Raw genomic sequence first — 23,212 nt, forward strand, 5'->3', positions numbered from 1 at the left:
GGGACCTGCCCAAGACCTGCCCAGCCCCCCGGGGACCCCCCCAGCCCCCAGGGACCCCCCAGGACCCCCCCAGCCGCCCAGGGATCCCCCCCCAAGACCCCCCCAGCCCCCCAGGGACCTGCCCAAGACCTGCCCAGCCCCCCGGGGGACCCCCCCAGCCCCCCAGGGACCCCCCCAGGACCCCCCAGCCCCCCAGGGACCTGCCCAAGACCCGCCCAGCCCCCCGGGGACCCCCCCCAGGCCCCCCAGGGACCCCCCAGGACCCCCCCAGCCCCCCAGGGACCTGCCCAAGACCCGCCCAGCCCCCCGGGACCCCCCCCAGCCCCCCAGGGACCCCCCCAGGACCCCCCAGCCCCCCAGGGACCACCCCCCAAGACCCCCCCACCCCCCAGGACCTGCCCAAGACCCGCCCAGCCCCCCAGGGACCCCCGCGGCCCCCCAGGGACCCCCCCAGACCCCCAGCCTCCCAGGGACCTGCCCAAGACCTGCCCAGCCCCCCGGGGACCCCCCCAGCCCCCCGGGGACCCCCCAGGACCCCCCAGCCCCCCCGGCCCCCCCCTTACCGCTGTCCACGAGATGCTCTGGGGTTTGCTGAGGAAGAGCCCGTCGGGTCGCGGGGCTCGGGGGGGTGGATGTCGTCTGCGGGGGAGGGGTGGGGTGTCAGGGGGGGCCCCTGGGGGGGGGACACACAGGGGGTGACCCGAATTGGGGGGGGGGGGGTGCAGCACTCACCCAGGGAGTCATCCTTGGGGTCTGCAGAGAGATGGGGGGGGTCAGAGAGTGGGGACCCCCCCCGGACACCCCGACATTGACACTCGCCCCCCCACACACCCTGACCCCCCCCAGCACCCTGACCCCAAACCTGACCCCCCCCCACACCCTGACCCCCCCAGCACCCTAACCCCAAACCTGACCCCCCCCTCCGCACCCTGACCCCCCCCCAGCACCCTGACCCCAAACCTGACCCCCCCACATACCCTGACCCCCCCAGCACCCTGACCCCCCCCAGCACCCTGACCCCAAACCTGACCCCCCCGACCCGACCCCCCCCAGCACCCTGACCCCCCCAGCACCCTGACCCTAAACCTGACCCCTCCCCGCACCCTGACCCCCCCCGACCCCCCCACACCCTGACCCCCCCCACACCCTGACCCCCCCCAGCACCCTAACCCCAAACCTGACCCCTACACTCACCCTGACCCCCCCCGACCCCCCCCCCGCACCCTGACCCTAAACCTGACCCCCCCGCCCACCCTGACCCCCCCAGCACCCTAACCCCAAACCTGCCCCCCCCCCCCCCCCCGAACCCTGACTCTAAACTGACCCCCCCCGGACCCTGACACCCCCCCCCCCCAAGCCCCCTGACCCTAAACCTGCCCCCCCCCCCACCTTTGGGGGTGCCGCCCGCTGCCTCCTCCCCGTTTTCTCCTCCCTTTTTGCCCGTTTTTCTCCTTTTCTCTCTTTTTCTGCTCTTTTTCTCTTCCTTTTTCTCCTCTTTCTTCTCCTTTTTCGCCTCCTTCTTGGCAACTGGGGGGGGGCGGGGGGGGGTGAGACGCAGTTGCCCCCCCCCCAGGGCCGTTACCCCCCTTCTGCCCCCCCGGGGTATCCCCTCCCCCCCCCCCCCCCAAATCCCCTCCCCATGGCTGGCAATGGCCGCCCGGGGGGGGGGGGGGGGCAAGTGACATGGAGGGGGGACAAATGCCACGGGGGGGGGTGGCAGATGCCGGGGGGGGCAGGCGGGGGGGGGGGGGGCAGATGGGATTTGACTCCGACCCCCCCAAAATAGCGCGGCCTCAGCTGTCACCGGGCTCAGGTCACCGGGGGGGGGGGGCGGGCGGGGACGGCCACCCCTCCCCCCCCGGGCCCCCCCAACCCGCCGGGGGTGGGGCGCCAAAGCACCCTGTTCCCCCTCTCCGTGTCACCCCCCCCCACCGGTGTCACCCCACATGAGGTGTGTCCCCCCCCCCAAGTGTGCCCCCCCCCCCAGTGTGCCCCCCCCCCCCCCGCCCTGATTTAGTGGCCGTCACCTGCGGGTGCCCTTTCGGGGCGGCTCATGTGTCACCCAGGGGGCCCAGACACACGTCACCCCCCCCCGTGTCACCCCCCCCCCGTGTCACCCCCCCCCCCGTGTCACCCCCCCCGGGTGTCACTGTGACACTGCCCCCCCTCCCCCCCCCCAAACCTGCCCCGTCAGCACTGGCACAGGGAATCGCCCCCCCCCCCCCCCGTGCCCCCCCCGTGGCAATTGCCCCCCCCAGGAGCCCCCCGGGGGCAGTTGCCCCCCCCCAATCCTCCTGCCCCCCCCCCCCTCCGGTGCAATTGCTCCCCCCGGAGTAATTGCCCCTCCCCCCCAGTAATCGCCCCCCACCCCCCAGTCACCCCCCTCCCAGAGTTAATTGCCCCCCCCGAAGCAATTGCCCCCCCGCAGGTGCCCCCCCCCCGGGGGCAGTGCCCCCCATAATCATTCTCCCCCTCCCCCACGGGCAATTGCTCCTCCCCCCCAATCCTCCTGCCCCCCCCAGGGGCAATTGCCCTCCCTCAAGTGCCCCCCCCGGGGCAATTGCCCCCCCAATCATTCTCCCCCCCCCCAGGGGCAACTGCCCCCCCAATCCTCCTGCCCCCCCCTCAGGGCAATTGCCCCCCCAATCATTCTCCCCCCCCCCCCAGGGGCAATTGCCCCCCCCCAATCCTCCTGCCCCCCCAGGGGCAATTGCCCCCCCAATCCTCCTGCCCCCCCAGGGGCAATTGCCCCCCTCAATCCTCCTGCCCCCCCCAGGGGCAATTGCCCCTCTCAATCCTCCTGCCCCCCCAGGGGCAATTGCCCCCCCCCGGAGTAATTGCCCCTCCCCCCCCAGTAATTGCCCCCACCCCCCAGTCACACCCCCCCCCAGGGTTAACTGCCCCCCCAAGGTCTTCTGCCCCCTCCCCCAGAAGCAATACCCCCCCCCAAATCGTCCTGTCCCCCCGGTAATTGCCCCCCCCCCCCCCATTGCCCCCCCCCCCCATTGCCCCCCCCCCCGTACCGGCCGTGCTGGGCTCGGGCATGGCGGCGCTGGGGCTGGGGGGCCACAACTGCCCCGGGGCGGCCCCGCGGCCCCTTTAAACACCCGCCCCCCCCCCCCCCACCCCGGGACCCCCCCTCCCCCCGCCCGTGGCCACGCCCCCTCGGCGCCCCGCCCCGCCCCCCCCCGGGCTGGGAGGGGGCAGATGGGGACCCCCCCCCCCCCCCCCACGGGCCCGTGTCCCCGCGGGACCTGGTGAGTAATGGGGGGGGGGACACTGGGGGGCGGGGGGGGGGACACGGGGGAGGGGGGGGACACGGGGGAGGGGGGGGACACAGACCAGTCCCGCCCCCCCCCCCACGGGACGAGCTCCCCCCCCCCCAGGACACTCCTTGTCCGCCCGTGTCCCCCCCTCCGTGGGACACTCAGGTCCACTCGTGTCGTGTCCTGTCGTGCCCCCCCCCCCCGGCCACGTGACCTGTCGCGCCGTCACGTGACACGTCCCCCCCCCCCCCGGGCCCACCCCCCCGCACAGAATGGGGGGTCCCAGGGGAGGAGGGGGGAGGGAAGGGGGGGTCCCAGGGAGGATGGGGGGGGACAGGGGGGTCCTGGAGTGGGGGGGGGGCTACAGGGGGGTCCTGGAGTTGGGGGGGGGGGCTACAGGGAGGTCCTGGAGTTGGGGGGGGGGCTACAGGGGGGTCCTGGAGTTGGGGGGGGCACACGACAGGGGGGCCCCGACACACGGGGCAGAGGGTGGGGGGGTGTCACCCCATCTCCCCCCGCCCCCCCCGAGCAGTGCCAGTGGCCCCACAGGGACCAGCGCATGGACAGCCTGACCCCCCCCCACCCCGAGACCCCCCTGCCCCCCCCAGCACCCCGAAAATAAAACAACTCCCCCTGCACCCCCAAAATAAAGACTTCTACCCCCAACAAATTAAGGGGCTCAAGCACCTCAGTGCCCCCCCCCCCCCCAATTTAGGGGTGTCCCAGCATCCCCCCCCCCCCCAAAAAGACGGAGCGGCAGCCGAGTGGCTAAAGGCAGTTTATGGAGGGTTTTGGGGTACAGGGGGGGCACCGGGGGGGGGGGGCGCTTTGGGGGGCGTGGGGAGGGGGGAGGGGCTCCAAAAAGACCATGCTAAATAAGTAAAACCAAATTTGGGGGGAAGGGGGGGGTGGAGGGGGGGGGGGAGGAGGGGGGGCCGGTGGGGGGGCGGGCCCCCCCCCCCCCCCACTTCCAACACCCCCCCTCCCCCACTGTATTTACAGGGTCGAACCCAAGGTGTTTCAGAGCTGGGGGGGGGGGGGGGGTGTTTCAGAGGGGGGGCATAGGAAGGGGGGCTTTGTCCAGGGATCCCCCCAACTCTTTGGGGGGGCCCCCCCCGCCCAGGGGCTCCTCCCCGCCGCCCCCCCCCCGCCGGCCGTGCTTCCGGAAGTACTTGTAGCGCTGGACGTAGGCGCGCACCAGGTTGTTGACCTTGACCGGGTTGATCTCCCCGCTCCGGCTGTGGCAGATCTTTTTTTGGGGGGGGGGACACACCAGGGTGAGGGGGTGGGGATGTCCCCCGAGGTGTCCCCAAGCCCCCCTGGGTGTGTGTCCCCCCCCCCCCGTCACCTTGTGGACGGCCTTGCGGAGGATGTCCTTGTACTCGTCCTTGGTGATCTCCTTCTTCTGGTAGTAGGGTTTGATGGCCAACTTGACCTCCTCCACCGCCCGCTCCTGCGTGTGCAGCTTCTTCAGGTACTGGGGGGGGAGACGGGGGGGTGAGGGGAGGGCGGGGGAGGGGAGGGCGGGGGAGGGGAGGGTGGGGGAGGGGAGGGGGCGGGGGGGGGGGCGCGCGATTGTCGTCGATGGGGGATGGGGTCCTGGGTCTTCGTGGGCGGAAGAGGCGTTGGGGTGGGAGCATCGGCACGTGGCCACCATTGATACGGGATGGGCCGGTCGCCATCGGGGCCACCACTGACCTGGGACGTCCCTGTCACCACCATGGCCACCACTGACACGGGACGTCCCTGTCACCATCAAGGCCACCACCGACCTGGGACGTCCCTGTCACCATCAAGGCCACCACTGACCTGGGACGTCCCTGTCACCATCAGGGCCACCACTGACACGGGACGTCCCTGTCACCATCGGGGCCACCACCGACCTGGGACGTCCCTGTCACAACCATGGCCATAACCGACCTGGGACGTCCCTGTCACCATCGGGGCCACCACTGACACGGGACGTCCCTGTCACCATCGGGGCCACCACCGACCTGGGACATCCCTGTCACCATCGGGGCCACCACCGACCTGGGACGTCCCTGTCACAACCATGGCCATAACCGACATGGGACGTCCCTGTCGCCATCGGGGCCACCACCGACCTGGGACGTCCCTGTCACCATCGGGGCCACCACTGACACGGGACGTCCCTGTCACCACCATGGCCACCACCAACACAGGACGTCCCTGTCACCATCAGGGCCACCACTGACCTGGGACGTCCCTGTCACCATCAGGGCCACCATCGACCTGGGACGTCCCTGTCACCATCGGGGCCACCACCAACCTGGGACGTCCCTGTCACCACCATGGCCACCACCGACCTGGGATGTCCCTGTCACCATCAAGGCCACCACCGACCTGGGACGTCCCTGTCACCATCGGGGCCACCACCGACCTGGGATGTCCCTGTCACCACCATGGCCACCACCAACCTGGGACGTCCCTGTCACCATCAGGGCCACCACTGACCTGGGACGTCCCTGTCACCACCATGGCCATAACCGACACGGGACGCCCCTGTCACCACCATGGCCACCACCAACACAGGACGTCCCTGTCACCATCAGGGCCACCACTGACCTGGGACGTCCCTGTCACCATCAGGGCCACCATCGACCTGGGACGTCCCTGTCACCATCGGGGCCACCACCGACCTGGGACGTCCCTGTCACCACCATGGCCACCACCGACACGGGACGTCCCTGTCACCATCAAGGCCACCACCGACCTGGGACGTCCCTGTCACCATCGGGGCCACCACTGACCTGGGACGTCCCTGTCACCATCGGGGCCACCACCAACCTGGGACGTCCCTGTCACCACCATGGCCACCACTGACCTGGGATGTCCCTGTCACCATCAAGGCCACCACTGACCTGGGACGTCCCTGTCACCACCATGGCCATAACCGACATGGGATGACCTTGTCACCACCACGGCCATCACCCTCACAACCATCACCAACGTGGGATGGCCCCGTCACCACCACGGCCACTACCAACACGGGACGTCCCTGTCACCACCGTGGCCACCACCGACATGGGACGTCCCTGTCACCACCGTGGCCACCACCGACATGGGACGTCCCTGTCACCCTCATGGCCATAACCACCACGGGATGTCCTTGTCATTGACACGGGACGTCCCTGTCACCACCGTGGCCACCACCAACATGGGACGTCCTCGTCACTCATGTCAAAGGTCCCTGTCACCGCCGTGGCCATCACCCACGTGGGACGTCCCTGTCACCGCCGTGGCCATCACCCACGTGGGACGTCCTTGTCATTGACATGGGAGGTCCCCGTCACCACTGTGACCGTCACTGACATACGAAGTCCCCATCCCCCGTCACTGCTGTCCCCGTCACCATCACGGGACGTCCCCCATCACCTCCGCGCCTGTCACCACCACGGGATCTCCCCGTCACCGACATGTCCCTGTCACCAGCGTCCCCGATGCCACCACCGCAGGAGGTTGCGTCGCAGCCAGCATCAGCTCGGGACGCCCTTGTCACGCGTGTCCCCACCACAGGACACCCCTGTCACACGCGTCCCTGTCACCGGAGGACACCCCGCGTCCCCAGTCCCCACTAGACGACCCCGTCACTTGTGTCCCTACGGGGACGAGTCACTGTCCCCCAGCCCTGTCACCCTGGTCCTCACCAGACGCCCCCCCGTGTCCCCGTGTCCCCCCGCGGGACACCTGGTGTCACCTGGGGTCCTGCAGGACAGCCCCGTCACACGTCCCTGTCCCCACGGGACACCCCGTGTCCCCCTGGTCCCTGTGGGGTGACCCCATCACACGCGTCCCCGTCACCAAGGGCCACCCCCTTCGTCCCCATGGGACGCCCCGTGTCCCCCTGTCCCCAACCCCATGGGACGCCCTGTGTCCCCCCGCCCTGTCCCCGTCCCCATGGGACACCCCGTGACCCTATTGGACACCCCGTGTCCCCGTCCCCATCCCCACGGGACACCCCACATCCCCGTCTCTGACCCCAAGGGACACCCCATGTCACCCTGTCCCCGTCCCCACGGGACACCCCGCGTCCCCCCCACCCCACGGGACACCCCGTGTCCCCATCCCCACAGGACACCCCGTGTCCCCCCCATCCCCGTCCCCACGGGACACCCCGTGTCCACCCCACCCCACAGAACACCCCGTGTCCCCCCCGTCCCCACAGGACACCCCGTGTCCCCGTCCACACAGGACACCCCGTGTCCCCCCCGTCCCCACGGGACACCCCATGTCCCTATCCCCACAGGACACCCCGTATCCCCCCACCCCACAGGACACCCTGTGTCCCCCTGTCCCTACAGGACACCCCCTGTCCCCATCCCCACGGGACACCCCCTGTCCCCCTGTCCCCACGGGACACCCCATGTCCCTATCCCTACAGGACACCCCATGTCCCCCATCCCCATGGGACACCCCGAGTCCCCCCCGTTCCCACGGGACAACCCGTGTCCCCCCCCCCTCAGAACACCCCCTGTCCCCATCCCCACAGGACACCCCGTGTCCCCCTGTCCCCCCGGGACACCCCGTGTCCCCAACTCCCCGGGACACCCCGTATCCCCCCACCCCCCGGGACACCCCGTGTCCCCCATCCCCGTCCCCACAAAACACCCCGCGTCCCCCCCACCTCATGGGACACCCCGTGTCCCCCTCCCCCTCAGAACACCCCCTGTCCCCATCCCCACAGGACACCCCGTGTCCCCGTCCCCATGGGACACCCCGTGTCCACCCCACCCCACCCCACAGAACACCCCGTGTCCCCCCCATCCCCACAGGATACCCCATGTCCCCAACCCCATGGGACACCCCCTGTCCCCATCCCCACAGAACACCCCGTCCCCCCACGCCACAGGACACCCCGCGTCCCCCTGTCCCCAAGGGACACCCCGTGTCCCCCCCACCCCCCGGGACACCCCGCGTCCCCCCCCGTCCCCAAGGGACACCCCGCGTCCCCCTGTCCCCAAGGGACACCCCGTGTCCCCAACTCCCCGGGACACCCCGTATCCCCCCACCCCACAGAACACCCCGCGTCCCCCTGTCCCCAAGGGACACCCCCTGTCCCCCCCATCCCCACAGGACACCCCGCGTCCCCCTGTCCCCAAGGGACACCCCGTATCCCCCCACCCCCCGGGACACCCCGCGTCCCCCCGTCCCCCTGACCTTGTCGGTGTCCCCGCGTCCCTCGGAGCCGACGCTGCCGTCCCTCTTGCCGGCCTCGGCGCTGGACGAGGCGCCGTAGAGGGGGGCGGGGACCCCCCCGGCCGCCGCCGCCGCCGGCCCCCCCAGCCCCGGCAGCCCCGTGGGGGTGGCGGGGGCCGAGGGGCACCCCACCAGCGGCAGGGCCCCGTGCAGCAGGTACGGGGGGGGCGCGTGGGGGGCCGGGGGGTGGGCGGCGGGCGCGGGGGGCTGGGGGGCTCCCAGGGGGGGCGGCGCCTTGGTGTGGCTCAGGATCTGCGAGAGGGGGAGAGCAGGGGGGGGGTCCTGTGGGGTGGGGGGGGCACCCGTGGGGTGGGGGGTCCATACCCCCTCGTGGATGTGACATGGGGAAGATGGGGGTGCCCAGATATTGGGGTGTCCCCCCTCCCCGCCCCCACGGGGGGGGGGGGGTCCCCTTCTTGGGGAGGTGGCTGTCCCCTCGGGGGGGGCGTCTGTGCCCCCCACCGGGTTTCTGTCCCTTTTGGGGGGGTTTCTGTCCCTTTGGGGGGGGTGGCTGTGCCCCCCACGGGGTTTCTTTCCCTTTGGGGGGGTTTCTGTCCCTTTGGGGGGGCGTCTGTGCCCCCCACGGGGTTTCTGTCCTTTGGGGGGGGGCGTCTGTGCCCCCCATGGGATTTTTGTCCCTTTGGGGGGGTTTCTGGCCCTTTGGGGGGGGCGTTTCTGTCCCTTTGGGGGGGGCGTCTGTGCCCCCCACGGGGTTTCTGTCCCTTTGGGGGGGTTTCTGTCCCTTTTGGGGGGGCGTCTGTGCCCCCCACGGGGTTTCTGTCCCTTTGGGGGGGGTGGCTGTGCCCCCCACGGGGTTTCTGTCCCTTTGGGGGGGTTTCTGTCCCTTTGGGGGGGCGTCTGTGCCCCCCACGGGGTTTCTGTCCTTTGGGGGGGGGCGTCTGTGCCCCCCATGGGATTTTTGTCCCTTTGGGGGGGTTTCTGGCCCTTTGGGGGGGGCGTTTCTGTCCCTTTGGGGGGGGCGTCTGTGCCCCCCACGGGGTTTCTGTCCCTTTGGGGGGGTTTCTGTCCCTTTTGGGGGGGCGTCTGTGCCCCCCACGGGGTTTCTGTCCCTTTGGGGGGGGTGGCTGTGCCCCCCATGGGATTTTTGTCCCTTTGGGGGGGGTTCTGTCCCTTTGGGGGGGGCGTCTGTGCCCCCCACGGGGTTTCTGTCCCTTTGGGGGGGTTTCTGTCCCTTTTGGGGGGGTTTCTGTCCCTTTGGGGGTGGTGGCTGTGCCCCCCACGGGGTTTCTGTCCCTTTGGGGGGGGCGTCTGTGCCCCCCACGGGGTTTCTGTCCTTTGGGGGGGTTTCTGTCCCTTTGGGGGGGTTTCTGTCCCTTCGGGGGGGTTTCTGTCCCTTCGGGGGGGGGCTGCCCCTTTAGGGGGGTGGCCGTCTCCTCCGGGGGCGCCTCCTCCCCCCGGGGTTCCCCGTCCCCTCTCGGGGGTCCCCGTCCCCTGCCAGAAGGGGGGGGGGGATGATGGGTACCAAAAGCGGTGCCGCCCCCTCCCCGCGCGTCCCCACCTGGTTGGTGGCCTGGATCAGCTCCTGCGCCTTGGCCCTGCTGGCCAGGTTGGCCTCCTCCATCTTGAAGAGCAGCGCCGTCACTGCGGGGAGCAGCCAGACCCCCCCTCCCCGTCAGCCGGGGCGGAGGGGGGGGGGACACACCGCGCCCCCCCACCCCCCCGGCGTCCCCAAGGGCCACCTACGTGCCAGCACGCCGCTGGTGGCGCAGTCCACGCCGCCCTGCAGGTTCCAGGTCACCGGTGGGGGCGGGGGTCCCAGGGGACGTCCCGGTTCTTCCTTCGCCTCCGAGCGGCTGTCAGCTTCGGGTTCGGATCGGGGGGGGTCAGCGCCGGTTGAACCCCCCGTCGTCGCCGCCGTCGCCGTCGTTGTCGTCATCGGGGGGGCCCCCCCGTTACCGCCGCCGCCGCCGCCGCCCGCCGGCCCTTCCTCGGGGAGGAAGGAGACGTCGGGGGTCTTGCAACTGCTGTCGACCGTCTGCGAGTCGGGCGTCAGCTCCCGTTCGGCCGCCGGCGTCACCGTCGTCGCCGGCGTCGCCGTCACCGTCGCCTTGCCGGGGGGCGGGCTGGGGGGTTTGGGGCTACCCCCCGACTTCTCCGAGCCCGACCACGCGGGTTCGACTTTGGGGGGCAAGCGGAGGGGGGGGCTGCCGGCCCCTTGGCTACAACTGTCCGCCTTGGACTTCTTGAGCGAGCCCTTGGGCTTGGCCTTCCTCTTCTTCCTCGCCTCGCCCCCGGCCTTGGCCTTGCCGCTGGCCCCCTTGGGCTTCTTCAGCCCCGCCTTGGCCTTGGGGGCTTTGGCCTTCTTGACCTTGACCCCCGTTTCTTTGGGGGGCTCGGTTTTGCCCCCCGCTTTAGCCTCGGCCGCCGCTTTCTCCTCGGGTTTGAGAAAAGGCGCCCGGCTTTCGGCGTCGCGGCTAAATTTGACGCCGATGGAAGCGCCGGAGCCGCCGCCGCCGCCGCCGCTCTCCTTCCCCGCCGCCGTGGTGGAGCTGACGCCCTCCCGGATGAGAACGGCCACCTTGGATTGCAGCTTCACCTTCCGGGAAGCGGGGGGCTTGGCGGGGACCCCCTCCCCGTCTTTGTGCCCCCCGCTTTTACTCTTCCGCGTCGTTTTTTCCCTCTCGCCGCGCGGCGGCTTCTCCTTCTCCCCCTTGGCCACCTCCGGCGGGGGCGGCGGGGGGCGACCGGGGGTCTCCTTAAATTTTTTCTTGTACTTCTCGCGGGCGGGGGGTCGCTCCTCCGGCCGGCTCCGCTTCCGCTCCTTCTCCTTCTTGGTCTCCGACGTCGGTCGCGGTTCCCCTTTACCCCCCCGAATCGACGTCTCGGGATGTTCCCGATCGGAAAATCCTTCGAAACTCAAACCTTCGGAATCGTAGAGAACTTCCCGTTTAGCCGGCTCCGGCGTCCCTTCCCGTCGGCTGACGGTGATGGTGCGTTTGATGGCGAAAAGATCGGCGTCGTTCAGCTCCTGGACGGAGGGCGGCACCACCGCCCGCGCCTCCCGCCGCCGCGTCGCCTGCTCCCCGCCCTTCTCCGTTTTGGGGTCCCCCGGACCCTCGCGGGACGGTCGGCGGGAAGGTCGACGTTCCCGGGATCGCGATCGTTGTTTTTTCTTTTTTTTTCCCTCGCCTCGGTGTTTTTCCTTGTGCCGGGGACGTCGCGGTCGTTCGCCGCTACCCGAACGTCGGCTCCGGCGTTTTTCCCGCGAACGGGAACGTCGCCCTCGCGACCAGGAACGGCGGCGGGAACGGGAACGGGAACCGCGACGACGATGCCGTTCCTTAGGTTTGGGGGGGGGTTCGGGGGGTTTCTTACCCCCCCAAGCCGCCCCCCCTCGCTCCCGCGAACGTTTGGGTTTCTTGCGGGAAGCGGCGGAGGGGGAACGGGGGGAGGGGGGGGCGCGCAGCCGGCGCTGGCTCAGGATCTTGCGACGGAGATCGGATCCCCCCGTTTTCCAACGGGGGTCGGGTTGGCTGTCGGCGCCGAAATCCCCCTCCTCATCCGAATCGGCGTGGAGGGAGAGGAAATCGTCGCCCTCCGGTAGCCGGGGGGGTCGGGGTTCGGTCGCCCGGCCCCTGCCGGCGGCGGTGGCGGCGGCGCCGCCGGCGGCGCGGAAAAGCCGGAGCGGGCTGTAACGCTCGTCCTCGGGTTGGACGATCTCCCCTTCCTCGATTTCCGAATCGCCGCCGGTCAAACCCCAGTCGCGCCGAGCGCGGTGTCGGTTGGTTTTGGCACCGCGGGATTGGGGGGGCAAGGGCGGGGCCGGTGCTTTGGGGTTGCCGGCGGCCACCACTTCCAAGGAAACTTTTCCCTCCAGTTTGGGGTGGGCTTCGCTCTCCGGTCGGCTTTTGGCGGCCAGGTCCACCACGAAAACACGGCGTCGAGGTTCCGGGATGGTCCCTTCGGGGGGTTGGGAAGTTTCATCTTCGTCTTCTTCCTCTTCTTCTTCCTCTTCCGGCAAGGTGGAGTCGGCGCCGGGGGGGTTTTGGGGGGCGCGGGGGGCTGGGGGTCCCGGCTCGGGGTCCTTCTCGAAGTCCTGGCTGAGGCTGTTGTCGTCGTAGATGCCGGCCAAGGTCTCCGAGATGCGACTGATGCTGTGGGAGACGTCGGGTCGAGCGCTCGGCTCTTCCTCCTCCTCCTCTTCCTCTTCCTCTTCTTCCTCCTCTTCCTCCTCCTCCTCTTCCTCTTCCTCATCCGGGCTGGGGCTGCTACGGGAGGAGCTGGGGTTGGAACCGGTGGGATCGAAGGGATCGTACTTCTGGTCCTGCCGGCCTTCGGCCTCCTTGCCGGGGGGGGAGGCCGCGTAGGCGAAGTCCCCCCCGGGGTTGTCCTCGTCGGTGGGGTGGAAGGGGTCATAAATATCCAGGGCGGGGGAGCGGGGGCGGCAGGCGGCGGCGGCGGCGGCGGCGGGCGGGGGGCCGGGCTGCGAGGAAGAAGAGGAGGAGGAAGCCGAAGAGGAGGAAGAGCGAGAGGAAGAGGAAGAGGAAGAAGAAGAGGAAGAGGAGGAAGAGGAATCGGCTTTTTCCAAGGCGCTAGAGGGGGGTTGCGTTCGCGCCGGTTCCTCCCGGGGGGCCGGGGGGCCCTGGGGACGTTGTTGTTGTTGCGGTTGTTGTTGTGGTTGGGGTTGTTGGTGGTGGTGGTGTTGTTGTTGCCCCCCCGGTGCGGCTGCCCGAGGACCCCGGGGGCGCCGGGGCCGGCCCGGCGTTGGGGGGGGGGCTCGCCGGGTCCGGTGGGGCAGAGGCAGGGCCGGGGGGGTCCCGGCTGGGGGTCCCGGGGGGGCCGGGGGACCCCCGGGCGCTCGCCAGCGCCGCGCTGAGGAACCGGGTAGGCGGCCTGGGGGAGATGGGGGGGGGGGGTGTTCAGGGGGGCCCCGGTGGGACCCCCCCAGTGCACTGCACCCCCCCCCCCCCCAGGGACCCCCTCACGGCCCATGGTCCCCCCAGCACCCCGTGTCCCCCCAAATACCCCCCCAGAACCCTAAATCCACTCAGTGACCCCCCCCAAATTCCCCCCAGCACCCCATGTCCCCCTACTGGCCCCCAAGTCCCCCCCCAGGCCCCCCAAATGCCCCCCAATAGCCCAAATTCCCCCCCAGTGCCCCCCCAAATACCCCCAACACCCCAAATCCCCCCCCAGCGCCCCCTCAATGCCCCCCAACACCCCAAATCCCCCCCAACACCCCTCAAATGCCCCCCAACACCCCAAAATCCCCCTCAGCGCCCCCCCAAATCCCCCCAACACCCCAAATCCCCCCCCAGCGCCCCCCAATGCCCCCCAACACCCCAAATCCCCAATGCCCCCCAAATGCCCCCAACACCCCAAATCCCCCCCAAAACGCCCCCCCAAAAGCCCCCCAACACCCCAAATCCCCCCCAAAACGCCCCCCCAAATGCCCCCCAACACCCCAAATCCCCCCCAAAACGCCCCCCCAAATGCCCCCAACACCCCAAATCCCCCCCAAAACGCCCCCCAAAATGCCCCCCAACACCCCAAATCCCCCCCCAGCGCCCCCCCAATGCCCCCCAACACCCCAAATCCCCCCCCAGCGCCCCCCCAATGCCCCCCAACACCCCAAATCCCCCCAAAACGCCCCCCCAAATGCCCCCAACACCCCAAATCCCCCCCAAAACGCCCCCCCAAATGCCCCCCAACACCCCAAACCCCCCAAAACGCCCCCCCAAATGCCCCCCAACACCCCAAATCCCCCCCCAGCGCCCCCCAAATGCCCCCCAACACCCCAAATGCCCCCCCAGCGCCCCCCAATGCCCCCCAACACCCCAAATCCTCCCCCAGCGCCCCCCCAATGCCCCCCAACACCCCAAATCCCCCCCAAAACGCCCCCCCAAATGCCCCCAACACCCCAAATCCCCCCCCAGCGCCCCCCAAAAGCCCCCCAACACCCCAAATCCCCAATGCCCCCCCAAATGCCCCCAACACCCCAAATCCCCCCCAAAACGCCCCCCCAAAAGCCCCCCAACACCCCAAATCCCCAACGCCCCCCCAAATGCCCCCAACACCCCAAATCCCCCCCAAAACGCCCCCCCAAATGCCCCCCAACACCCCAAATCCCCCCCCAGCGCCCCCCCAATGCCCCCCAACACCCCAAATCCCCCCCCAGCGCCCCCCCAATGCCCCCCAACACCCCAAATCCCCCCCAGCGCCCCCCCAATGCCCCCCAACACCCCAAATCCCCCCCAAAACGCCCCCCCAAATGCCCCCAACACCCCAAATCCCCCCCCAGCGCCCCCCCAAATGCCCCCCAACACCCCAAATCCCCCCCAAAACGCCCCCCCAAATGCCCCCAACACCCCAAATCCCCCCCAAAACGCCCCCCAAAATGCCCCCCAACACCCCAAATCCCCACCAGCGCCCCCCAAATGCCCCCCAACACCCCAAATCCCCAACGCCCCCCCAAATGCCCCCAACACCCCAAATCCCCCCCCAGCGCCCCCCCAACACCCCAAATCCCCCCCCAGCGCCCCCCCAAATGCCCCCCAACACCCCAAATGCCCCCCCAGCGCCCCCCCAATGCCCCCCAAGACCCCAAATCCCCCCCCAGCGCCCCCCCAATGCCCCCCAACACCCCAAATCCCCCCCAAAACGCCCCCCCAAATGCCCCCCAACACCCCAAATCCCCCCCAAAACGCCCCCCCAACACCCCAAATCCCCCCCAAAACGCCCCCCCAAATGCCCCCCAACACCCCAAATCCCCCCCAAAACGCCCCCCCAACACCCCAAATCCCCCCCCAGCGCCCCCCCAATGCCCCCCACCTCCTTTGGGGGCCCTCCAGGGCCTCTCGCGCCGCAGGAGCCCCGAGGCGGCGGCCAGGTCCCCCAGGTCCCCCACGCGCACCTCAGCCACCAGCTCCACCTCCTCCTCCTCCCCGTCCCCCTCCCCGCTGCGGGGGCAGGGCAGGGGGTCGGGGGGGGCACCCAGGTGGCTGGCACCCCCCCCTTCCCCCCAAAAAGGGACCTGGGCGTCCGGTTGACCCCCCTCTCTCCCCAAAAAAGGGACCTGGGCACCCAGCTGACCCCTGCCTTTCCCCCCAAAAAAGGCACCCAGCACCCAGCTGACCCCCCCCCCAAGAAGGGACCCAGCACCCAGCTGACCCCCCCCCCCCCAAAAAAGGGACCCAGCACCCAGATGACCCCCCCCCAAAAAGGGACCCAGCACCCAGCTGACCCCCCCCCAAGAAGGGACCCAGCACCCAGCTGACCCCCCCCCCAAAAAAGGGACCCAGCACCCAGATGACCCCCCCTTTCCCCCAAAAAAGGGGCTCAGCACCCAGCTGACACCCCCCCCCCCCAAAAATGGACCTGGGCACCCAGCTGACCCCCTCTCCCCCCAAAAAAGGGACCCAGCACCCAGCTGACCCCCCCCAAAATGGGACCCAGCACCCAGCTGACCCCCACCTCCCCTCCAAAAAAGGGACCCAGCACCCAGCTGACACCCCCCTTCCCCCCAAAAAAGGGACCCAGCACCCAGCTGACACCCCCCCCCCAAAAAAAGGGACCCAGCACCCAGCTGAACCCCCCCTTTCCCCCCAAAAAGGGACCCAGCACCCAGCTGACCCCCCCCCAAAAAGGGACCCAGCACCCAGCTGACCCCCCCCCCAAAAATGGGCCCAGCACCCCGCTGACCCCCCCCTTTCCCCCCCAAAAAGGGGCCCAGCACCCAGCTGACCCCCCCCTTTCCCCCAAAAAGGGGCCCAGCACGCCGCTGACCCCCCCCTTTCCCCCAAAAAGGGGCCCAGCACCCCGCTGACCCCCCCGCCCCCCAAAAAGGGGCCCAGCACCCAGCTGACCCCCCCCTTTCCCCCCAAAAAGGGGCCCAGCACCCCGCTGACCCCCCTTTCCCCCCAAAAAGGGGCCCAGCACCCCGCTGACCCCCCCCCGCCCCCCAAAAAGGGGCCCAGCACCCAGCTGACCCCTCCCTTTCCCCCCAAAAAGGGGCCCAGCACCCCGCTGACCCCCCCCCCCAAAAAGGGGCCCAGCACCCCGCTGACCCCCCCCCCCCACAAGGGCCCAGCACCCAGCTGACACCCCCCCAAAAGGGACCCAGCACCCGCTGACCCCCCCCGCCCCCCAAAAAGGGGCCCAGCACCCAGCTGAACCCCCCCCCCCCCAAAAAGGGACCCAGCACCCAGCTGACACCCCCCTCCCCCCAAAAAGGGACCCAGCACCCAGCTGATCCCCCCCCAAAAAAAGGGACCCAGCACCCAGATGACCCCCCCAAAAAAGGGACCCAGCACCCAGCTGACCCCCCCCAAAAAGGGGCCCAGCACCCAGCTGACCCCCCCTTCCCCCCAAAAAAGGGACCCAGCACCTAGCTGCGCCCCCCCCAAAAAGGGGCCCAGCACCCCACTGACCCCCTCCCCCCAAAAGGGGGCCCAGCACCCCGCTGACACCCCTCCCCCAAAAGGGGGCCCAGCACCCCGCTGACCCCCCCCGCCCCCCAAAAAGGGATCCAGCACCCAGCTGACCGCCCCCCCCAAAAAGGGACCCAGCACCCAGCTGACCCCCCACCCCCCAAAAGGGGGCCCAGCACCCCGCTGACCCCTCCCTTTCCCCCCAAAAAGGGGGCCCAGCACCCCGCTGACCCCCCCGCCCCCAAAAAGGGATCCAGCACCCAGCTGACCGCCCCCCCCAAAAAGGGACCCGCAGCAACCCAGCTGACCCCCCCCAAAAAGGGGCCCAGCACCCCGCTGACCCCCCCTTTCCCCCAAAAAGGGGCCCAGCACCCAGCTGACCCCCCCCCAAAAAGGGGCCCAGCACCCAGCTGACCCCCCCTTTCCCCCCAAAAAGGGGCCCAGCACCCCGCTGACCCCCCCGCCCCCCAAAAAGGATCCAGCACCCACCTGACCGCCCCCCCCAAAAAGGGACCCAGCACCCAGCTGACCCCCCCCCCAAAAAGGGGCCCAGCACCCAGCTGACCCCCCCTTTCCCCCCAAAAAGGGCCCCGCACCCCGCTGACCCCCCCCCCCAAAAGGGGGCCCCGGCAGCTCACCCCCCGCAGCGGTGCCCAGCAGGAGCTGCGCCCGCAGCGAGGCCACGCAGCTCTGCTGCAGCTGGTCCAGGGCGCCCGCCAGCCCCCCCGCCGCCTCCCCCGCCTGCTTTGGGGAGAAAACCACCAAAAACGGGTCACTGGGTGCCCCCCCACCCCCATCCCAGCCCCCAGTCGGCTCCCAAGCACGGGTGGGACGCTCGGACCCCCGAGCTGGGCGTCGCTGTGGAGCCGTACTGGGGTGTACTGGGATGTACTGGGAGGGGAAGCGGAGCGCTCACCGGGCCGCCCTCGGCGCGGGGTCCCCAGCACCATCGCTGTCGCGCCATCCTCTTCCTCGCGGCGTCTGCGGTGGGGGGGGGGCAGGGTGAGAGCGGTGCCGTGTCACCGGGGGGGGCACGGGGAGGGACGGGGACGAGGGGACGGGGGGACGGGGACGGGGGGTCACAGTCGTGGGGACGGGGACGTGGGGACACGGATGGGGGACGGGGACGTGGGGGAAAGGACGGGGGGACGGGGACGTGGGGACGGGGGGGGACAGACGTGGGGACAGGGACAGGATGTAGGGGATGGGGACATGGGACAGGGACGTGGGGGTCACAGCAAGGGACGTGGGGACAGGGGCACAGGGAGGGGGACGTGGGGACGGGGACAGGGACAGGGGACGGGGACGTGGGGGTCACAGCAAGGGACGTGGGGACATGGGGACAGGGACAGGGACGTGGGGACAGGGACGTGGGGGTCACAGCAAGGGACATGGGGACAGGGGCACAGGGAGGGGACGTGGGGACAGGGATGGGGGGACAGGGACGGGGGGTTACAGCAAGGGACATGGGGACAGGGACGGGCGGGACAGGGACAGGGGTCACAGTCGTGGGGACACGGACAGGGACGTGGGGACGGGGACATGGGGACGGGGACGTGGGGGTCACAGCAAGGGACGTGGGGACAGGGACAGGGGCACAGGGAGGGGGACGTGGGGACAGGGACGGGGGGGACAGGGACGGGGGTCACAGTCGTGGGGACAGGGACGGGGACGTGGGGACGGGGACGTGGGGACGGGGACGTGGGGGTCACAGCAAGGGACGTGGGGACAGGGACGTGGGGTCACGGCAAGGGACATGGGGACAGGGGAAATGGGGACAGGGTTGGGGAACACAGGGTCACAACGAGGAACGTGGGGACAGAGATGTGGGGTCACAGCAAAGGACGAGGGACGGGGCTGTGGGGACAGGGACGGGGGACGTGGGGTCACAGCAAGGGACGCGGGGACACGGGTGGGGACGTGGGGACAGGGACAGGGCCGTGGGGACAGGGACGGGGGACGTGGGGACACGGGTGGGGACGTGGGGACAGGGACGGGGGACGTGGGGTCACAGCAAGGGCCGTGGGGACAGGGACGGGGGAGTTGGGGACAGGGACGGGGGACGTGGGTCATAGCAAGGGACGCGGGGACACGGGTGGGGACGTGGGGACAGGGACGGGGCCGTGGGGACGCAGCCAGCACCGTGGGGGTCACCGGGGACGGGACAGAGCCCTGGGGACGAGCCAGCCCCACCCTGGGGGACTCGGGGGAGGGGACAGCCCCCCCAGTTTGTCCCTACCTTCGCCCCCGGCCCAGCCTGGGAAGCCGCCGCTCACCACGCGCTGCAGAGCCTTCTGCGGGCAGAAAAACGGGGGACCCCCCCCAAAAAAAAACCCATCAGGAGGTCACAGGCCACCCCCCGGACCCCCACCCCAAATCCCCGCTGCCCCCCACTCTTACCACGAGGACCTGCCCGGGGCGCAGGGGGCCCTCGGGTTCGGGGGGGGCCCTGCCGGGACGCCCCCCTCCTCGCCGGGCCCCGCCGGGTCCTCCCGCCCCCCCGGGGGCCGGGGCTTCTCCTCCTCCTCCATGGGGACGGCGACGGCCTGGGGGGGGGGACAGGGGGTGCTGGGTACCCCCTCTGCGCCCAAACCCCCCCTTTCTGCCCCAATTCCCCTCTGTCTGCCCCAATTCCCCCCTTTCCCGCTCCAATTTTGCCTTTTTCTGCCCCAATTCTACTGCTTTTCCCCTCAATTTTCCTTCTCTTCCCCCAAGTTCCCCGTTCTTACCCCATTTTTTCCTGCTTTTCTGCCCCAATTTCCCCCGTTCTTACCCCAACTCCCCCCTTTTCTGCCCCAATTTCCCCCGTTCTTACCCCAACTCCCCCCTTTTCTGCCCCAATTTCCCCCGTTCTTACCCCAACTCCCCCCTTTTCTGCCCCAATTTCCCCCGTTCTTACCCCAACTCCCCCCTTTCCTGACCCAATTTCCCCCGTTCTTACCCCAACTCCCCCCTTTTCTGCCCCAATTTTCCCCGTTCTTACCCCAACTCCCCCCTTTTCTGCCCCAATTTCCCCCATTCTTACCCCAACTCCCCCCTTTTCTGCCCCAATTTTCTCCTTTTCTGCCCCAACTCCCCCTCTTCTTGCCCCAGACCCCCCCAACTCCCACCCCTGCTCCCCCCCCGAGCCTGTTTTTCCCATTTCTCCCCTTTTTTTACCTCAAATAACCCCTTTCCTGCCCAACTCGGGCACGCTTCATTGCCCGTTTCTCCCCCAAATCCCCCCTTTCTGTCCCAAATCCCCCCCTTCTCGCCCCACATCACCTCACCATACCCCAAATCCCCCATTCCCACCCCAAATCCCCCATTCCAGCCCCAAATCTCCCCATTCCTACCCCAAATCCCCTTCTTCTGCCCCAAAACACCTCACCATACCCCAAATCCCCCTTTTCTACCCCAAATGTCCCCATTCCTGCCCCAAATCCCCTCACCGTACCTCAAATCTCCCTGTTCCTTCCCCAAATGCCCCTTTTCTGCCCCAAATCCCCCATTCCCACCCCAAATCACCTCACCATAGCCCGAATCTCCCCGTTTCTACCCCAAATCTCCCCCTTCTACCCCAAATCTCCCCATTTCTACCCCAAATCCCCCCCTTCAGCCCCAAATCTTCCTATTCCTACCCCAAATCCCCCCTTCTGCCCCAAATCATCCTATTTCCACCCCAAATCCCCCCCTTCTGCTCCAAATCTCCCTATTTCCACCCCAGATCCCCCCTTCTGCCCCAAATCTCCCCATTTCTACCCCAAATCCCCCCCTTCTGCTCCAAATCTCCCTCTTTCTACCCCAAATCCCCCCTTTTGCCCCAAATCTCCCTCTTTCTACCCCAAATCCCCCCTTTTGCCCCAACTCCCCTCACCGCACCCCAAATCTCCCCGTTTCTACCCTAAATTTTCTTTTTCTGCCCCAAATTGCCTCACCATACCCCGAATATCCCTGTTCCTTCCCTAAATGCCCCTTTTCTACCCCAAATCCCCCATTCCTGCCCCAAATCACCTCACCATAGCCTGAATCTCACCGTTTCTACCCCAAATTGCCCTCTTCTGCCCCAATTCACCTCACCGTACCCCAAATCTCCCATTCCTACCCCAAATTCCCTTTTTCTGCTCCAATTCACCTCACCATACCTCAAATCCCCTATTCCTACCCCAAATCCACCCATTCCTGCCCCAAATCCCCTCACCAGACCCCAAATCCCCTCACCAGACCCCAAATCTCCCCATTCCTACCCCGAATCTCCCCATTCCTACCCCAAATCTCCTCACCACACCCCAAATCTCCCCATTCCTACCCCAAATTCCCTTCTTCTGCCGCAAATTACCTCTCTGTACCTCAAATCCCCCATTCCCGCCCCAAATCCCCTCACCAGACCCCAAACCCCCCATTCCTACCCCAAACCCATCCATTCCCGCCCCAACTCCCCTCACCGCACCCCAAATTCCCTCACCAGACCCCAAATCTCCCCGTTTCTACCCCAAATTCCCTTCTACTGCCCCAAATTACCTCACCATACCTCAAACCCCCCATTCCTACCCCAAATCCACCCATTCCCGCCCCAACTCCCCTCACCAGACCCCAAATCCCCCATTCCCACCCCAAACCCCCCATTCCTACCCCAAATCCATCCATTCCCGCCCCAACTCCCCTCACCGCACCCCAACTCCCCGTTTCTACCCCAAATTCCCTTCTACTGCCCCAAATTACCTCACCATACCCCAAATCCCCCATTCCTACCCCAAATCCACCCATTCCCGCCCCAACTCCCCTCACCAGACCCCAAATCTCCCTGTTCCTTCCCCAAATGCCCCTTTTCCACCCTAAATCTCCCCATTCCCACCCCAAATCCCCCATTCCCGCCCCAACTCCCCTCACCAGACCCCAAATCCCCCATTCCCACCCCAAACCCCCCATTCCTACCCCAAATCCACCCATTCCCGCCCCAAATCCCCTCACCACACCCCAAATCTCCCTGTTCCTTCCCCAAATGCCCCTTTTCCACCCTAAATCTCCCCATTCCCGCCCCATATCCCCCATTCCCACCCCAAATTCCCTCACCAGACCCCAAATCCCCCATTCCCACCCCAAATCCATCCATTCCCGCCCCAACTCCCCTCACCGCACCCCAACTCCCCGTTTCTACCCCAAATTCCCTTCTACTGCCCCAAATTACCTCACCATACCTCAAACCCCCCATTCCTACCCCAAATCCACCCATTCCCGCCCCAAATCCCCTCGCCACACCCCAAATCTCCCTGTTCCTTCCCCAAATGCCCCTTTTCCACCCTAAATCTCCCCATTCCCACCCCAAATCCCCTCACCAGACCCCAACTCCCCATTCCCGCCCCAAATCCCCCATTCCCGCCCCAACTCCCCTCACCAGACCCCAAATCCCCCATTCCCACCCCAAACCCCCCATTCCTACCCCAAATCCACCCATTCCCGCCCCAAATCCCCTCACCAGACCCCAAATCTCCCTGTTCCTTCCCCAAATGCCCCTTTTCCACCCTAAATCTCCCCATTCCCGCCCCATATCCCCCATTCCCACCCCAAATCCCCTCACCAGACCCCAAACCCCCCATTCCTACCCAAAATCCATCCATTCCCGCCCCAAGTCCCCTCACCGCACCCCAACTCCCCGTTTCTACCCCAAATTCCCTTCTACTGCCCCAAATTACCTCACCATACCTCAAACCCCCATTCCTACCCAAAATCCACCCATTCCCGCCCCAAAAGGCCTCACCAGACCCCAAATCTCCCTGTTCCTTCCCAAATGCCCCTTTTCCACCCTAAATCTCCCCATTCCCGCCCCAAATCCCCTCACCAGACCCCAACTCCCCCATTCCCGCCCCAAATCCCCCATTCCCACCCCAAATCCCCCATTCCCGCCCCAACTCCCCTCACCGCACCCCAACTCCCCTCACCAGACCCCCAATCTCCCCGTTTCTACCCCAAAACCCCCCTTCCCGCCCCAAGGCCCCTCGCTCTGCCCCCCAACCCCCCGCTCCCGCCCCAGCCTCCCCCCCCCGTGCCCCACACCCCCCCGTTGCCGCCCCCCGGCGCCCCCCGGCCCCGCTACCTCCGCCCCCGCCCTAGAGGCACCGGCCGGGCCCGGCCGCCCCCGCCGCCATCTTACCCGCTGCTCCGCTCCGCCGCGGGGGCGGGGCCGCGCGGGGCACGCCGGGAGCGCCGCCTGGCGGGGGGGAGGACCCGGACTACACCTCCCGGCGGCCCCGCGCCACACGTTGCTAGGCGACGCGCGGCCGGGCGGGAGGGGCGGGGCGTCGCCCCGGAGCCACGCCCCTCTCATAACCACGCCCCCCCTCCAGCTACGCCCCAGTGTGA

The 23,212-nt window shown here is 68.7% G+C and overlaps 1 protein-coding gene and 2 long non-coding RNA genes across 3 annotated transcripts; 1 reads left to right on the forward strand and 2 right to left on the reverse strand.

The window, feature by feature from the left end:
* Positions 1-554: 554 nt before the first annotated feature.
* LOC142077344 (uncharacterized) lies at positions 555-1,529 on the reverse strand. The gene is made up of 3 exons (XR_012671734.1): positions 1,390-1,529; positions 733-753; positions 555-639 (listed from the first exon to the last, which is right to left on the reverse strand). It is a non-coding gene; the product is annotated as an uncharacterized LOC142077344 (long non-coding RNA).
* A 2,711-nt stretch (positions 1,530-4,240) lies between these two features.
* SCAF1 (SR-related CTD associated factor 1) lies at positions 4,241-23,177 on the reverse strand. The gene is made up of 11 exons (XM_075139410.1): positions 23,117-23,177; positions 23,004-23,060; positions 19,274-19,419; positions 19,113-19,167; positions 17,650-17,854; positions 15,276-15,502; positions 10,188-13,337; positions 10,003-10,085; positions 8,445-8,735; positions 4,615-4,743; positions 4,241-4,515 (listed from the first exon to the last, which is right to left on the reverse strand). The coding sequence occupies exons 1-11, from the start codon at positions 23,175-23,177 to the stop codon at positions 4,315-4,317; spliced, it is 4,605 nt and encodes a 1,534-aa protein (XP_074995511.1). The 3' UTR covers positions 4,241-4,314.
* On the forward strand, positions 5,863-6,620 carry LOC142077343 (uncharacterized). Its single transcript, XR_012671733.1, has 3 exons — positions 5,863-5,939; positions 5,989-6,510; positions 6,570-6,620. It is a non-coding gene; the product is annotated as an uncharacterized LOC142077343 (long non-coding RNA).
* Positions 23,178-23,212: the final 35 nt, after the last annotated feature.

The sequence above is a fragment of the Calonectris borealis genome, unplaced genomic scaffold, assembly GCF_964195595.1.
Source record: "Calonectris borealis unplaced genomic scaffold, bCalBor7.hap1.2 HAP1_SCAFFOLD_224, whole genome shotgun sequence".
Taxonomy (NCBI): Eukaryota; Metazoa; Chordata; class Aves; order Procellariiformes; family Procellariidae; genus Calonectris; species Calonectris borealis.

Bases quoted from the DNA above. Each gene is read 5' to 3' on its own strand.
- SCAF1 (XM_075139410.1), bottom strand. From the start codon at position 23,177: ATGAGAGGGGCGTGGCTCCGGGGCGACGCCCCGCCCCTCCCGCCCGGC. The intron at 19,420-23,003 runs GTAAGATGGCGG...CCCCCCCCCCAG, and splicing joins GCGGCGGAGCGGAGCAGCGG to GCCGTCGCCGTCCCCATGGA. The intron at 13,338-15,275 runs GTGGGGGGCATT...CATCTCCCCCAG, and splicing joins CTGGAGGGCCCCCAAAGGAG to GCCGCCTACCCGGTTCCTCA.